Source organism: Eptatretus burgeri, chromosome 5 (genome assembly GCF_056783735.1).
Source record: "Eptatretus burgeri isolate ZD-2024b chromosome 5, Ebu_testis_v1, whole genome shotgun sequence".
Taxonomy (NCBI): domain Eukaryota; kingdom Metazoa; phylum Chordata; class Myxini; order Myxiniformes; family Myxinidae; genus Eptatretus; species Eptatretus burgeri.
The window spans coordinates 62,607,907-62,624,716 of record NC_140965.1 but is presented as its reverse complement, the minus strand read 5'-3'; the positions used below and the strand labels follow the sequence as shown (position 1 = coordinate 62,624,716).

The window sequence follows — 16,810 nt, the reverse complement described above, 5'->3', positions numbered from 1 at the left end:
TCCCTTCTAAAGACTACATTTTCCGGTGGATGCCACAATACTCAACGTTACCTACGGAGCCATCCTAATTTACCGAATCCAAATTTCCACAGGCCATCTTTCTGGTCCAGGTTAGTGACATGGATCAAGTGAACCTTCCCCCACACACTCGCACATAAACCCAATAATCAATCATTCATTCCAACCCTGCAATACCATGGCTTTAATATTATTACACACATGTGATCCTCGACTCGGCAGCGGGTAGGTACTGTACAACCAAGATGGTGGGGACCCACATGTTAATCCATTCCTGCAGACCCACATATCTTCCCCACCCACAAAATCCAGTATGTCATTTCCTCCCACACGCCATTCAATTCTCAAACACATTGCAATGCAAAAATGGTGATCGTGTTCCGACTCTGCCATGGCCTGCATACATGTTATAATTCACATTCATTCTCCAAACACAACTCAATTCTTGTTACATAACAGACACCAATACAATAAGTCAATTCTGATTTCAAAACCGATCTCTTTACCGACCATTGAGTCATTCTCATCCGCTCCCATCCTAATTACCCATGCCCCAATTTCTAACAAAACTGAACCCTTGGGACAGTAAGCATCAAGACACCTTACTCTAAGTACAGGTCATCGTAGGTTGGTTGGGTCCAAGAGTGTCATCCACCCCTCCTAGTTTTCTTCGTACCTTCCAATCTCTCTGGATTCCATACCCTTTTTATATATTTTTTTAAATCTGCGACTATTCCAAAATCTTGTAGACAACCTGGCTGATGTTTGGGTGCAGTGGTAGACTTCAAGCTCAACCTCGATAAGGAGATGCCAGAGAACCAGGCCAGCCACAGTAACTGTGTTGACAAAATTTCTTGCGAGAGGCAGCAGGATCAAGGCCTGCATTCCACTCCAGGATCTGGTAGACCCAATTTTCTCTCATCCACTCCCAGAAGCCTGCATCCTCCAACAGAATCTGGTGCACCCAAAGTTCTTTCATCCATTCCCCGAAGCCTGCATCCTCCTCCAGGATCTGGTAGACCCAAAGTTCTGTCATCCATACCCAGAAGCCTGCATACTTCTTCAGGATGTGGTCGACCCAAAGTTCTCTCATCCACTCTCAGAAACCTGCATCCTCCTCCAGGATCTGGTAGATCCAAAGTTCTCACATCCACTCCCAATTGATGCTTGCTTGCATCCTCCTCCAGGAAAAACTGTGGCCATAGCTATAATCCAGGCAGACATTCCCCCAGCCCAGTGGACCCAGTTCAAAATGTATCTCTTGGGTGTACCAGGACGAGGGCAGAACAAAGCCAGGCCCGGCTGAACCACAACCAGTATGACGACAATAATTACTGGGTACGCATGGACGCCGTCAACCATCCTCCACCATCCACAATAGCCAAAAGCCAGACAAACAGCTACTATGGTTAACGCAAACACCATCACCGTTGCTGTCCTTTGGATCTGGAACCAGACTTTTTGGGAGCATAGCTGATGAGTGGGCTATGCGAATCGAACCCCCCCCCCCCAAAAAAAAATCAGGCCACAAGGAATCCAACACTGACCAGGCACAACCACAATGAGACCATCAGAGCCATGTGTATTTTGAGGTACGGTGGTCCACGTCGGCCAACCATTCCAAGCAGTGGTTCATGGTGGTGTACCATTCCATGATGGGCATATCCACCAGCCAGACAAAGAAACAGGGGTTCTGCCAAATCTGTCTCCTGATTTGCCTGTTGGCAAGTGCTCACCTCAGACAAAGATTCTTTAGAAAGCTAATCTTCCTCATCCACCTCCTTCTTGCCTCCAATCCAACAATCATAATCCAATGGTTCACTCCCCAATACGCATTCCTCAACTTCAAAATCCTTCTCAAGTGGTACAACCTCCGGAGCATCCCTCTCGACCACTGGTCCAAAAGAAGACTGACAAAGTCCTTCATAAATTTCAGCACAGTTCTCATTGCCAACAAGTCCAGTATTTGGCAATTCACCTTCATCATGCAGTTCATCCACCTGCTTTCTCTTCAATATCCCTTGCTGAAGAATCCGCAGGTCTGGCATCGGAAAAGGATTCCTGGGGTACATCAGCTACCGCAATTTCATCCAATGAAAAATGCTGAGCATCATCTTCATCACTCGAATCCTCGACATTCACACCAAGTGGGGGAATTTTCTCTTCACAGCTTGCACTTGATGCACCTTTGCCCGACCCAGGATGAGCCTCTTGCTCAACCAACAGGAAGCCACAGCTGCTGCAACTCTCCTCCTCAACACATTTTTCTTGGGATTGTTTCAATATTGGCTCAACCAAATAAATGTCAAGATTTGCCTTCTTGTAAGTGCCCAGATCAAGAAGATCACTTTCCTCATCCAGCACCTTTGCAACTTCAATGTCATTCCTCTTTACAGTATTCAATGCATCACTCCTTACTGTACAATCATCAAAAAACATTTGTTGATCCACTCTCAACTACATCTGTACCATCTGCATTACAACAGCGAGAAGCACGAGACAAATCATAACATTCTGCCTTGGCATCACTTCCACACGGTTCATAAACAGTGAGTCATTGGCCTTCACCTATTATTTGGATCTTAACTCTGGGATTGGTTCTGCAAATTCCTTTCAAAAAATCACTTTCCCACTTGTCCATTTGACAAGCCATCCTGCTCTTTTCTCTTGAGGTCCACCTGACTGTTAAACCGCCTTGCACTTTTTCAAATTGGGCAATTGTCTCTCCAGAGTTTACATCAGCAAGCTCACTTTCGATTGTTTCAAGAGCAACCACTTGTTTGGTACTTGGTTTGTCAATGTTACTGTCGCTCTCCTCTCCTACATGTCCTGCAAATGGTTCAACCATTGGCTCTGCCAAATTCGCTCGACCCTCCTCAGCAGCATTCCCAATGCCAAAATGCAGCAAGTCCAGTTCAACCTCACTACTGGCTCCGTACGAGTCAGTCCAGCACAAGCATAGTCTCAACAGAACCATCAACGTCACCCTTGAGAATAACAGAAACTTTTGGTTATACCACCTCTCCCTTGATGGTATTGTCCCAAGTGTTCAGCTGCTCCTGTAACATCTCATCTATCCTTTCCCCAGTCAATTGTGGCCCCCATAGACGCCGATCAACTAACACCCGCTCTAGCTCTGCCACGCTTCCCAACCTCCTCACCCCCTCAGCGAATCCACCACCCTGGCACTTCCAAAACCCCCATTCCTCCAACTGCTGCATCCATACAAGTGCAATGGCCCTCCAGGTCCTCATTTACTTGTGTCAATTCTTTTATTTGTTGACCAAATTTCTTCTAATAGCATTTCTTTCTCCATTTCCCCCATTTCACTCATCAATTTCGTATTCCATTCTCTTCATTTAAATATTCCTTTTCCCTACTTCATCAATCTGTGCTCCCAGTTCCTGCATTATTTCCTTAATTCCATTAATTTGTCAACTCCATGCATTCCTTTGTTTATTCATGTGTTCACTTTGTATATTCATTTTTTTCCCTCATTCCTTTCATGTGATTCCTTTGTTCATTCATTTATTTGTTAACTCTGCCACCGGAGGTGAAGGAGGTTATGTTTTCTTACCTTTCTGTTTGTTTGTCTGTTTGTGTACAGGATATCTCAAAAAGTTGTGGATGGATTCGGATGAAACTTGGTGGACACAGGTGTGTGACAAGGATGAATTGATTCGATTTCGGTGAAGATGTAATAAATAAAACCTCGCTGTGTTGTAATAAATTTAAAAGGAAAAAGTTGTATATTTTTAATTTACACCTTATTTATTGTATTTACATGTTTATATCAATGTTAACATGCTATATATATGTATATATATATATAGTGTTTATTTCAACAGTGATGTGTTTATTTCCGGCTACCGTTGATGTTCCTCTATATCTTCTCGAAGTATAGGAACCAAACCCCCCACTTTCTCATTGGCCATTGGTTTCCACGATCGTGGTTTCAACTGTCGCGGAATTTTCCAGGAACCGAACCACCGCGATATTGGAGGGTTTTCTGTATTCATAGTATTTTAAACATATTTGTAACTGGGTAGCTCAGGCTTGATATCTGGAGAAAAATCTGAAGAAAAAAAACTTCAACACCAAGTTTCTTTGTAGTTTGTGAGATGTGGTCATCAGATACCAGGTAATATCTTACTTCATTGTTGAGCATGGTAAACTTGCACAGCGAGATGATCAAGTTGTCAAACACATCGTTGAGGTTGTAATGAGCCGATATGATCGCACACTTCCTGTAGTTGGGCAGAATATAATTAATCACCAAATCAATGAGATCATTATCATAATCCTCATCATTGTTAGATGCTCGGTCTATTAGCATGACAGAAGCAATTTTTGGACAAGAATTTTTTTTTTTTCACAGGACACCCAAGATGTTGTGTTGTTTAAATTTTGCAATTGTCTTGCAAACATGGAGTGCCTCTCCTCAAAAAGGAAAGCTACCACAGTTCATTTTACTAGAAAAATGAGAGAGGTCATAGAACATGTTATCCAATGCAGTATGCAAGTATCCACTTTCCTTTAAATAAACAAATGATATTAAAGATCGATAAAAAAAATTCCAGAAGTTTAGTGCTATAGAATCAGTTTTTTCCACCACCCTATTTAACAAGTCCAAGCACTGCTAAACGGAAGGTTTTTGAAAGCGCAACGATGGGGATTTGCATTCTACAGTGATAAAGTATATAATTCCATTTCAATAAAATTAAGATTGTAAAAGTCGTATAAATAAATTGTGGGTTTTACCGCCATTGATGCAGTGGCTATTACACCACTCTATCGAACACTTTACATTAGTTATATGTGCATGTTGTTTGTGTCCTTTATGACGTCATTAGAAACAGTTAGTTTCCTGTGTGGAATGAATTTCAATTTGGTTTGCAGCCAGTAAAAAAACAAAATTATCTCACTCCTCTCTGCACATGTGCGATCGGGGCGAATTTAGAGACAAAGTCCTGTCAATGGCAGGTTTGCTTTCCGATTCATGTTAAAAATATAACATTCAATTTAAATTAAGCAGTTGCTTGATCATAAACTTAGGTTTACAGACATATGGACATGAACCAATTGCTTAACTCCACTTTTCGGTTCACACGTGTGAGGTAAAAAAAAACATTCCCATATTATTGCTCTCCCCAAACCACAAGGAATTTCTCACAAACCACCAACTGTCATAGCATATTTATCAATCAGAGAAGCTGCTCAAAGGACAACTGTCTCACCGTTTTGTAATCATGAGCTTGGAATGAATTCTATATTAATCGGAGTAACAAGCTTTCAGTTAAAAAAACAAAAATCCAAAAAATCAAAAGCTTTTGGCCAATTTAACAAAATCGAAACCTTTTGTTTAAGCAAAATAATGGAAAAAAAAGAAGACAGAATCATTTAATTTCCCAATAAATTGGACGCAGTCGCTTTCCTCCATCGAGAAGCAGTCCATCTTGTGCAAGAGAAAGGTCTGTGCAATTTAATCTGGAGATCATGTCATTTGTCTTCTGTAATCCCAGCCGTGACACGTTGCCATGTCCTGGCTTTAATATTGATAGTGACACCTTATCTTAATCTTAATCAATGCATTCCTTAATCAAACACCTAATCTTAATCAATGCATTCGCAAAATATCCATTTCTACTTTGGCTATGGCTTTGATTTTTGTAGAGTAATACAAAATAAATGTATTTACATGTTTATTGCAACTAGATATCCACGATCACAAAGCGATCGGGGGAGGCTTATCCTTGGCGATCACCCATGACTTTCCCTTGGCCCGTGATCCAATAATGGCCATATTTTTTTCAGACCACCGTATGGCCTTGACCTTCAACATTTAAGGATAGAATGTAAATTTAAAAAATGTGCCCCCATCGACAATCTATCCATGCAACATCATGAAAATCGGAGGGAAATTATTCAAGTTATGATCAAAAATGTTTTTTTTCTTCAATAGGTCACCAACCCGGAGGTGTAGAATGTAAAATAAGTTAAAATGTGCCTTGCCTAAAGCTATCCAGAGAGGGAAATTTTATTCCGATCGGACAAACTTTAGTCGAGTTATGGTGAAAACTGTTAAAATTACTATAATTAGGTCATGACCTGAAAATTAGGGAAAGGTCAAAACGAATTAGGTCAGCCCGTATACTTTCTATTCACGTCATTGATGTAAAATGTCATTCCGAAAGTCCCAGCCGGTTCTGAGATACAGCTTGGAAATCGATAGTTTGGAAAGTTGGAGAGCAGGGAAGAAAAAAAAAATTATTTCTAAATGGTGGTTTAGTACTCCTGGGGGTCTAAGAAACTCTGTGGTATCATTAAAATCAGGGGCACCAATTGCAGAAACAAACCAAACAAAAACAATAAACCTTCCCCTATGCTGTAGGAGGAGGCTTAATGATATAACTATCATTATTGTAATTGATTGTTGTGGAGATATATGCACTGAAAGAATGAAGCAAACATTATTTCACCAAACTAAAAATTGCTCTCACCGAAAGCCCAATATGATTTTCTGGATGATTGAGTCATCTGTACTCTTGTCAAAGACGTAAGAAAGTGCTGCTACAGTGGGACCCCAGCTCATGCTAAACAGGTCCAAGTCATATGTGCTTGCTGGCACATGCAAGAAAACACCTTCCTCCGATGCACCACGGTGCAGAAGCACATTCCACACGTAGTTTTCTCGCACCAGTCCCATTTGCTCCTCTGGCATTACTATCTCATCAGTCCTGCATAAATAAATGTGACAAACAATGCACATTCTGACATACCTTTGTGATAAGCTGCGCATATACAATAACAGCCATGAGCACATTAAACTTGAATTCGGCAAGAGTAAACCTAATTAAGTGAAGCATCAACTGTAATATGATTGTGCAGCATCACTTACTGAGGCTACAACTTCAGAAGAAACATCTCGCAAAAAAGTGAAAAATAAATAAATAATAATAATAATCACATTTGCAGTTGTAGAAAAGAAATATCAAAGAAAGGAAGTTACGGTGTTACTTCAGACAATAAAAATAATACATTATTCAACCAAATGTCATGGGACAACCATGAATATAATTTACAAATACAAAAGTGCAAGGAACCATCTCATTCTTAAGTTTCAGAGCAAAATTTCTGAGAAAGGAGTCAGTTCAAATGAGGAATAAGACGTGTAGACACCTCCTTGAAACAATTTCAGCTGTCACAGCTATCTCCAAATTAACTGTGGGGAACATCATGATGAAGTGGAAGACGATAAGCAACACTGACAAGACCATCAAAATTGTCACATGAGGCAAGAGAACCCTGTAAACTGGCTGTTAGACAAAACAGATCTGACTCCGTCCTCATGTCAAACTTCCACGATGTGATGAAGGATTTCAGGGAAGTACCTGTGCAACTAATTTCACTGAATAGTAATAGCACAGAATTGTTTTATCAGATCGGTCAATGCACGGCACTGGATAATATGATGCCACAGCGAGTTATCCTCTGGTCTTGAAATGTGAGAACAGGTTTTGTGAAGCAAGAAATCCATTTCCATAATGTTCAAGTCAAAGGGCCGTGTCTGAATGATGTACAATAACAATTACATGTTACACAATAATGATCACCATATCTGAAATATAGAGGGGGAATAATATGTCAGGAATGGCAGGGATTCACAAATTGCGAGCAGAATCCAGGCACTGGAAGGATGTACCAATTATAAAAGGTTAGCCAACACAATAAACCTTTTATAAATTGTCATTGACATTGCATATACCTCATGCCATTTGGTACAATTTATCTTTTTATGGGTAGGATGGTGTGTACACATACAATTTTTTATTTAATTTTTAAAATCAACCCTTAATCCAAATCCCATCCCATTGGGATCAAACTCTGTACAGAGCATTGGTGCTGCTGAAGCAGTCTCCTTGGCTATTGGGTACAATCCTGGACGGGTCGCCACTCCGATGCAGGATACTCGAATGACTCAGTCATCTCAGCAAGCTGGTACTCATTTTGCCCAAGATGAAATCTCTGCAGTTCTCTGCAGTTCAAGGATCCCAAGATCCCAAGATTAATCCAAATGAAATAAAATAATGATTTTAAAGGTTGTATAAAAAAATTCTGGAAGTTTAGCGCTGTTCAAGCAGTCTAATGCAACCAACTTATATAACTTGTCCAAGAACTGCATAACCAGAGTTTCTTGGAAGTGAAAAGAAGGCGATTTGTGTTCGACATTGTTCAAGTATATGATTAAATTGAAACAAAATAAAGACTGTAAAGGTCGTATAAATAAATTAATTATGGAAGTTTACCACCGGTGATGAAGTAGCTATTACACCACCCTATCTAACATGCGACATTCATTATTCGTGCCTGTTGTTTGTGCCCTTTAAGACGTCCTTTAAAACAGCAAGCTTCGTGTTTGGAATGATTTTCAATTTTGTTTGGAATGCCAAATAATGAGTGTGAAGAGGACAAGATGGATACAGAAACAAAGTCTCAGAAAGGAAAAACTGGAAAAACTGAAAAAGATGATGGTTTTGGATGGGGGATGATCTAAGATGGTGGTAAACAGCTGTCTTGAATACCTGGAGGGAAGAATGAGATTGAAGAGAATGTGGAAGTCGATTCCACAAGTAGGGAAATAAGAACAAATGATTTGAGGTGAGCAGTGATTCTGCATTTTGGGAGTTTTACGAGAAGGGGGTTGATGGTGGACCACGTGCACCTAACAGAACGAGGAGACGTTGCAAGATCAGAAAGGAGGTCGTAGAAGACAAAGAGTTCACCGACTTTTCTGAAATGGGAAAGTGATAGGCCAAGAGACTAAGCTTCTTCGCCAGAGATTACAATGATCTTGAAGGCCTTGGTTTCCACGACGTCAAGCTGAGCAAGGTGTGAGGCAGGAAAGCCAGTCGAGAGGGGTGAGCAGTACTCCATCAAGCTGTGGATGAAGGCCTTGTAGGTGAATAGGAGTTCAGGTGTACAGAGTTCCTTTTGGAGAACCTGCCGCAAGGACAACAGTCTCTGCAGCGCTTTACAAAACTAAGCTTTATAGAAGAGTGGCTGGACGGAAGCCACTCTTGAAAAAAGAGGCAAAAAATTGTGGTCTGATTCGATGAAAATTGAACTCTTTGGCCTGAATGCAAAGCGCTACGTCTGGCGGAAACAGAGCACAGCTCATCACCCATCCAACACCATCCTTACTATAAAGCATGGTGGTAGCAGCATCATGCTATCGGGATGCTTTTCAGTGGCAGGGACTGGGAGACTTGTAAGGATAGAGGGAATAATGAATGGAGCAAAATACAAGAAAATCCTTGAGAACCTGCTTCAGTGCAAAAGGCCTTAGACTGAGGCAAGGATTTACATTCCAACAGGACAATGATCCCAAGCATACAGCCATAGCAACACTGGAATGGTTTCAGAACAAGAACATGAAAGTCCTTGAGTGGCCCAGCCAAAGCCCAGACATGAATCCCATTGAGAGTCGGTGGCAAGACTTGAAGATTGCTGTTCACTGTCGCTCCCCATCCAATTTGACAGAGCTTGAACAAATCTGCAAGGAAGAATGAGAGGAAATTCCCAAATCCAGATGTGCAAAGCTGATACAGACATATCCAAGAAGTCTCAAAGCTGTAATCGCTGCCAAAGGCACTTCTACAAAGTATTGACTCAGGAGGTTGAATACTTATTGATGCAAGAGAGTTCAGTTTTTCATTTTTAATTGATTTGTAAAAATTTCTAAAAATATGTTTTCACTTTGTCTTTATGGAGTATTTTGTGTCGATCGGTGAAAAATAATTTAATTTAATCCATTTTGAATTCAGGCTGTAACACAACTAAAAAATGACCGTTTTTACAGCCATTTTTCCCTGCTGTGCAGGGGTTGGCTTTTTCTTGAGGCAATGTTTTATGGCCAGATGCCCTTCCTGACGCCAACCCTGTTCGCCTCTTACGACACACAGGGATATGGTACACCTATTCTAACCGGGGCATACACCGGGACCAGTATACTGGTACTCATTTCGCCGACCTCGGAAGGATGACAGGCTGAGTCAACCCCCTGGTGTTAATTCAGCAGCCTATGGGGCTTGAACTCAGGACCCTGGGATCCCAAGTCACCACCCTAACCACTAAGCCAACACCAGGCGCTGTAACACAACTAAATGTGACAAAAGTCGAGGGGTGTGAATACTTTCTGAAGGCACTGTGTGCGTGTTTATATATATATATATATATATATATATATGTGTGTGTGTGTGTGTGTGTGTGTGTGTGTGTGTGTGTGTGTGTGTATGTTCACGCATATGTGTGCAAGTGTGTGTGTGCAAGTTGTTGCTGGTTGCCATCTCCACATGTGGGTGGGTTTCACGGGGTGGAAGAGAGACGTACTATTCCACAGATGTATTGGAACACTTGGACTGCTCGTTGGTTTATGGTTCTGATTTTGTTCCTTGGAGAGAGGATTGTTTTCAGAATTGACCTCGTTCTATACAGGCATTCTTTTGGTAAGTGCTTTGCAGATTTTTAATGACAGTTGGTGGCCCTCTTCTATCCCGAGGTATTTGTAAGATACTCTGTTGTCTTGCTCATATATTGTGTCTCGGCCAATTTGTATGTTGTCCGTTTTTGTTAGTGTACCTTACATGATTGTGCACTTGGCATACTTATCTGGGTTAAATTCCATTTGGATGAAATCAGAGTACTGTTTCACAAATTTCAGCTCTGTCAATTTTTTGCCATTCGGTGCAAAGACTTTTAAAAATCATCCATGCACATTAGATACGTCACATTTCTTGTTTCCTTGGACGTTCTTTTATTGGTTGTTTGGGTATATCTGTGTCCTTGCTCATTAATGAGGTTACTTGGTGGATCCAGAGCCAGGCAAAACAGGAAGGGGGAAAGGCTGTCTCCTTGAAAGATCCCACGTCGTATCTTCACTCCTGGTATTTCGATGTTTCCTTCCAAATGCTGCAGGATTCGTTTGTGATTTTTCCATAGATCCATGGCTTTCCCAATCAGATTGATTATTTGGGGATTTATATTGTAGATTTGCATGCACTTTATCATCCATGAATGTGGGATACTGTCAAAAGCCTCTTTTTTTTTTTAGACTATCCAGGCTGTGGACAATTTGGTTTTTCTGGTATTGCAGTTTTCGATGATGGCCTTGTTTAGTCGTAAGTGGTCTATTGTTCTGTAGTACCCTCTTTTGCATTCCTTTGATTCTGCCTCTGGGCCTCCTTGTTGTGTTAGGTGGTGGTACATCGTTTCTGTGACGATTCCTGTTAAAAGTTTTCTGTTGTTGGGAGACAGGTTATTGGTTGACATTTGTGAGGTAGTTGGGTTTCTTCAGATTTGGGGATGAGAAAGGTCTTTCCCTCTGTGAGCCATTCATCCATTTCCAAATCCCGTTGGAAAAGTTCATTGAATGCTCAAGCATCGTGACCGTGGAGAGCATCAAATTGCTTTAGCCAGAAGTTTGGGATCTCATCTGGGCCAGGACTTTTGAAGTTAGCCATCTTTGCAAGTTGTTGTCTGATTTTTTTTTTCTGCAACAATTATTACTGGGGGCATTTCCTTGAGATGTTGCTTCTTCTCCTCCAGGTTTCAGATCCATTCCGCCTCCTTATTGTTATTTTCGATCTTCAGAAATTCCTTTCCAGAATCATTCCAGTTCATTTTTTTTCAGGAGGGGATGACAGATTCTGCTTTTGTTTCCCTAGTTCATGATGGAATCAGTTTTGGTTGTTTTCAAACATCTGGCCTTGTTTACTCCTGCTGTTAGCCTCGTCATAGTTTTTTTTTTTCCTTGCTATCATATCTGTCTTACATTTGGTTTTAGCAACCATTACCTTTTGGTCTTTGTCTTCAATTTTATATTTGGTTTATATTTTTGGGATTCTCCTCTAGTTTTGGGCTTCATTTTCCCCTTTGGAATTGCTAAATCTATCCTATTTTAAAAACATTTGTTTGTTCTGCTGATTAGTGTTTTTGTGCGTTTATTATTATAGTCAAATTAGTCATGGTCTTTCTTCAGTTAGTGTCATACTCACCTCCTCTATCATATTAGTCAGCTCCTCTTCCAGGGAACATTGTTCCTCATCATCCTCTCCTCTACCCCTCTGTTCCCCTTCGTCCTTCTGCCATTAACATTTGGACTTTCTTCATCTATATGTGCTGTAGCCATGAATAGGTCTCCTCCACCACCCATGCTCCATGCTTCAAATGCAGAGCACCATTCTGCGTGAGAGGACGTCCTCCCTCCCCTCAGCATTCCAGCTTTCATTGTTTTTTTTTTTCTTTGCTGTCCTGCTTCGATCTTTCCTTTGAGACAGGCAGCATCATCATAACGTTGAGTCTTGATGCAGGGCTCTGCCTTCTGTTTGGGAAAGGTGCAGCGGTTTATCTTAGCAGGACACACCCTGGCTGCCTTGTGTCCCCGCACAGATTTCACAGAGCTTTCACTGTTGGGGGCCTGTGACCCTTCGGTCAGAGTTGTTTTTTTAAGACTCTCCAACACACCCGCCCCATCATGCGTCATGCAAGGAGCTTCTTTGCACTGCCTCTGGCCTCCCAGAAGCTCCCTTGGCATTTCGCAGCATGCGAAATTTCCGTCACGATGGTCCCGCTCGCGTTTGCATTTTTCCTGCTCCGGGTACCGCCATACGGACTGTTCAAGGTCTCAACCGAGATGTTAAGCCTCGCTGCTTCACTGAGGGATGCATATCAGGCTGTTACACAAGCCTTGCATGCTTTTCTTACCTTCGGTTCCATCTCTCAGACTCCACGTCTGTGAGGTCCCCATTCCTCACGGTCTCCGAAGACCCACTCAAGGTCTTTCGGGAGCACCCTCAGCTGTTCGCACCATGCGGTATTCCCACCACAATGGTCACACTTGCTTTCACTTTCTTCCTGCTTTGAGTGCTTCCATACGGACCATTCTTCACCATGACCAATATTGTAGCCTCGCTGCTTTGTTCGGTTCCACACATCCCTGTTGCTACAAGCCGTGCATGTCTCTCTCACTTTCTACTCCATGCAGTGACATCTCTCAGACTCCACGTCTGTGAGGCCCCCATTCCTCACGGTCTCCCAAGATCCACTTGATGCCTGCTGGGAGCTCCCTCGGCTGTTCACACCATGCATGATCTCCGCCAAGATGGTCTCACTTGCGCTCGCTTTCCTCCTACTCAGAGTGCCACCACATGGACCGTTCAAAGTCCGAACCGATATGGTAGCCTCGCTGCTTCACTTTGGGCCTCGTGTGTGTGTGTGTGTGTGTGTGTGTGTGTGTGTGTGTGTGTGTGTGTGTGTGTGTGTGTGTGTGTGTGTGTGTGCATGCGCGCTCTAAATTCACATATTTTTTAGTACACAAAGCAGGTTATGTAAAAACAACATTAAGAATTGCCATAATGTACTCCTAGAATAAGAAAACATATCCCCTAACAAACCATGTACTTGCATTCGAGATAATAAATCTGTGTCACTGAAAAGCAAAATCACATTTTACCAAAACGTCTTTTTACAGTCATTGTGTTCAGACAAACAATTGCATTACTTGATTAAATGACAATGGCTTTCCTGAAAATGCTGTTGATGTGAGGTGTGGTCAACATTTTTATAAACGAACCATGTAAATTAAGCCAAATGTACTTGCACAAATTCATATCTGAAAGACCAAGCTCGTATTTAATGGTCCCCTTAAAAACGCAGATCACAAATGCTTGCAAAGTTTCACAATCACTTGTGTAAATTGAGGAAAAAATTCATGTTGTCCTAATAAATGAGGAAAAACGACCAACGAATATCAATGAGTTTGATGTAGCAAATACATAATTTTTTTCTTCACTTTTGATAATATTCTCTGTAGTCAGAACACTTTTGCACAAGTTATTCTTCACTATTAAAGTGCAGGAAAGCATTCAATTATCTAAACATTTATAACTGACACCAACCTCTGGAATGCTGCAACATATCCAAAATAAGTTCATACTGACGTGACCCTGAAAGGGTCAGCAATTTACCCCAGGATAGTGAAGGCCTCCAGGCAAACAGGCTGAGTCTTGGGGTCAGAAGAAGGCCAAAGACACACTACGTACACCTTTTTATCAGCTAGCTATCCTTAACACTATGCAGGCCCAATTTACAGACGAAGCAAGTTATATTTGAGCAAGCAGAAAACTCAGAACAAAATAATTTTCATACACATACAAATTTAAACCAGCAAATAGTGCAAATCCATCCGAAAAGAGAGATTTTCCAGAAATATATCACAATATATTTGTGATATATTTCCAATATTTGTCAACATATATTTCTGGGCTTCCACATCACAATATTTGTGATGATGTACTTATACAACTGCAAACAAATTAAATCTTTCATCAAATGAATTAAATACAAATAAATGGCATCTTAAATGATGACGATGTTTTTTTTTGTAATAAAAACAAAACATAACATAATTTGCATGAATGTGTTTGTTGTATTTGAAATATATTACTTGACAAAATATGGTAAATAAAATTGCGCGCACGCACGCACGCATGCATGCACGCACGCACACACGCACGCACGCACGCACATACGCACACACGCGCGCACACACACACACACACACACACACACACACACACACACACACACACACACACACACACACACACACACACACACACACACACACACACGGTTGGTATAGTAATATGAAGTTGAAGTAGTCTTCAACTTATTTGCAAAAGCAAAAATTGTATCTCATATGTCGGTGATAATTTGAAGAAAGCTTTTTTTGGCTCCTGGTGCCAGCCCACCCCCTGGCAAAAGAAATCAAACCATGGCTGCACTTTTGGCTCCGTGGCTGTTAACGGTGCAGAGTGGATTCCTCCCTCGTGCATCCACTGCAGTTACTCTGCAAAACTGTTCTGCTTATTGACTAAATCAGAAAGAGGAAGATTTGTGCAAAATAGGTCATCCATGTCCTCAACGATAATAAGCTGGTAAAACAACACACACACACACACACACACACACACACACACACACACACACACACACACACACACACACACACACACACACACACACACACACACACACACACACACACACACACACACACACACACAACAAAACTGCAGTGCTGGTGATGTGAAAGTGATATGTTCCGAGAGCATATCTCATGGATGAATCATGGGTATACATTCATTTGATCCACAGTTGAAGAGGCAAATTGCTGAATGGTGGACAGCAGTCACCAAAGAAGGGGAGAAGAAAAAATTTTGTTCTCGGGGCATGCATGTGATGCATCGAAGTTGTTCTTGCACCGTGGCCTTATAATTGTCCATCATTTTAATACAATTTGACACACTTTATATTCAGAAGCAAAGGCCAGGAAGATGTTTTTGAAGTAAACTCAAGATTTTGTATCATTTTCAATCACAATTTGTGTTATATTTTCAATAAGAACTGTGGTTTACATTTGCTTTATTATCGCTATAATTGATTGCTTTTGTAGAACCATTATTATTATTTTGTCATTCATTATTATTAGTCAAAATTTTCATTGACAAACACATATGTTGAACAACTGCATCATTTCTGCTGAGCGTATTCCTATTAAATGGAACTGTCAGTCCAACTGACACTTTAGGATAGAGCTTGACAGGTTACAGTGTGGCTCTCTGTTAGCATCTTGATAGCGACCTGGATGCATTAGCTGCTGTGCACCCAATGGAAAACCTTAATAAATCCGAGTTTAATAGCTCAAAACCTATATTTGGAACGAAGCTGAGGATACAGCTTCATCGTGCTTGCAAAACCCACAAAAACACAAACACACACCCACTTTCCATTTATTGATTAATTACGTTAACTGCGGTATCTCTACAATTTGAAATGTACAAAACCCACCAAATTACGATTTTTATATTATGATCAGTTAATTTTAAAAAAAGAAAAATAAGAAGTTCCATTGCCTAAAATGAAGCTGCTTGTTCCAGGAGGTCTCTGAAAGTACCTTGACAAATTATCTCACCCAAACTGAAGATGCACTCAGAGAGAAAAGCAAATCGTTTAAATGTGTAAACAAAATACAGCATGGCCCTCCAATGGACTTCCCCTTAATCAGAGCAACTTATCTTCATGGGAGATTACCTCCCAGTTTGTGTAGGCTTAACCAGGGATCAAGTGATTAGCCTTATTCAGCTAACTCTAAATTAAGAATGACAGACTTGCCTGGAAAGGATGCCATGCATTTCATGAACACCAACAAAAACTCAGACAGTCGAATTTCTTTTCTTTTCCAATTGCTATTCTTTTCTGCTTCTTCGCAAACAGTTAGGTTTCTTCTGATAAAAGGTTTTACATCTGTTTTTCTTTTGAGGAAAATGGAACCAAAATTTTATTTTCTTTAATGTTCGCATTTAGTTCACCAACAAATGAATGAATGACAAAATTAAAGACTTTAATTGACAAACAGTTTTAAAACATCAGAATTCATCTGTGCATGCAGAAATGCATGCTTAAGTTGGCCAAACAATTCTACATGTTCAGGTCAGAGAGATGAAACTGCAAGCTGAATTTTATTTAATATCTTGTCTGGCTGAACCAATGCCTGACTTTGCTCTCTGCTTATCCAATGTATAACAATTGATACTGTCACGAAGTAGCAAGTCCAGTCGTGTAGTAATATTTGTACAACAGAAGAGAATTGCAATTTCGCAACCCACAGTTCTAAATTCTGGCGAAATTCCAAACTCCTTCTCTGACTGACTGTTGGGAACGCAACGGCAAA

At 40.9% G+C, this 16,810-nt stretch overlaps 1 protein-coding gene across 11 annotated transcripts in view; it reads right to left on the bottom strand.

Moving 5' to 3' along the window:
- GBF1 (golgi brefeldin A resistant guanine nucleotide exchange factor 1) overlaps positions 1-16,810 on the bottom strand; it is a 432,716-nt gene that overhangs the window by 59,370 nt on the left and 356,536 nt on the right. For all 11 annotated transcript variants that reach the window (XM_085882025.1, XM_085882027.1, XM_085882026.1 and 8 more), the window contains 2 exons: positions 6,519-6,755; positions 4,172-4,265 (listed from right to left, as the gene is read on the bottom strand). In XM_085882025.1, the coding sequence (XP_085738151.1) occupies positions 4,172-4,265; positions 6,519-6,755 (331 nt within the window). The remainder of the gene's footprint in view (positions 1-4,171; positions 4,266-6,518; positions 6,756-16,810) is intronic.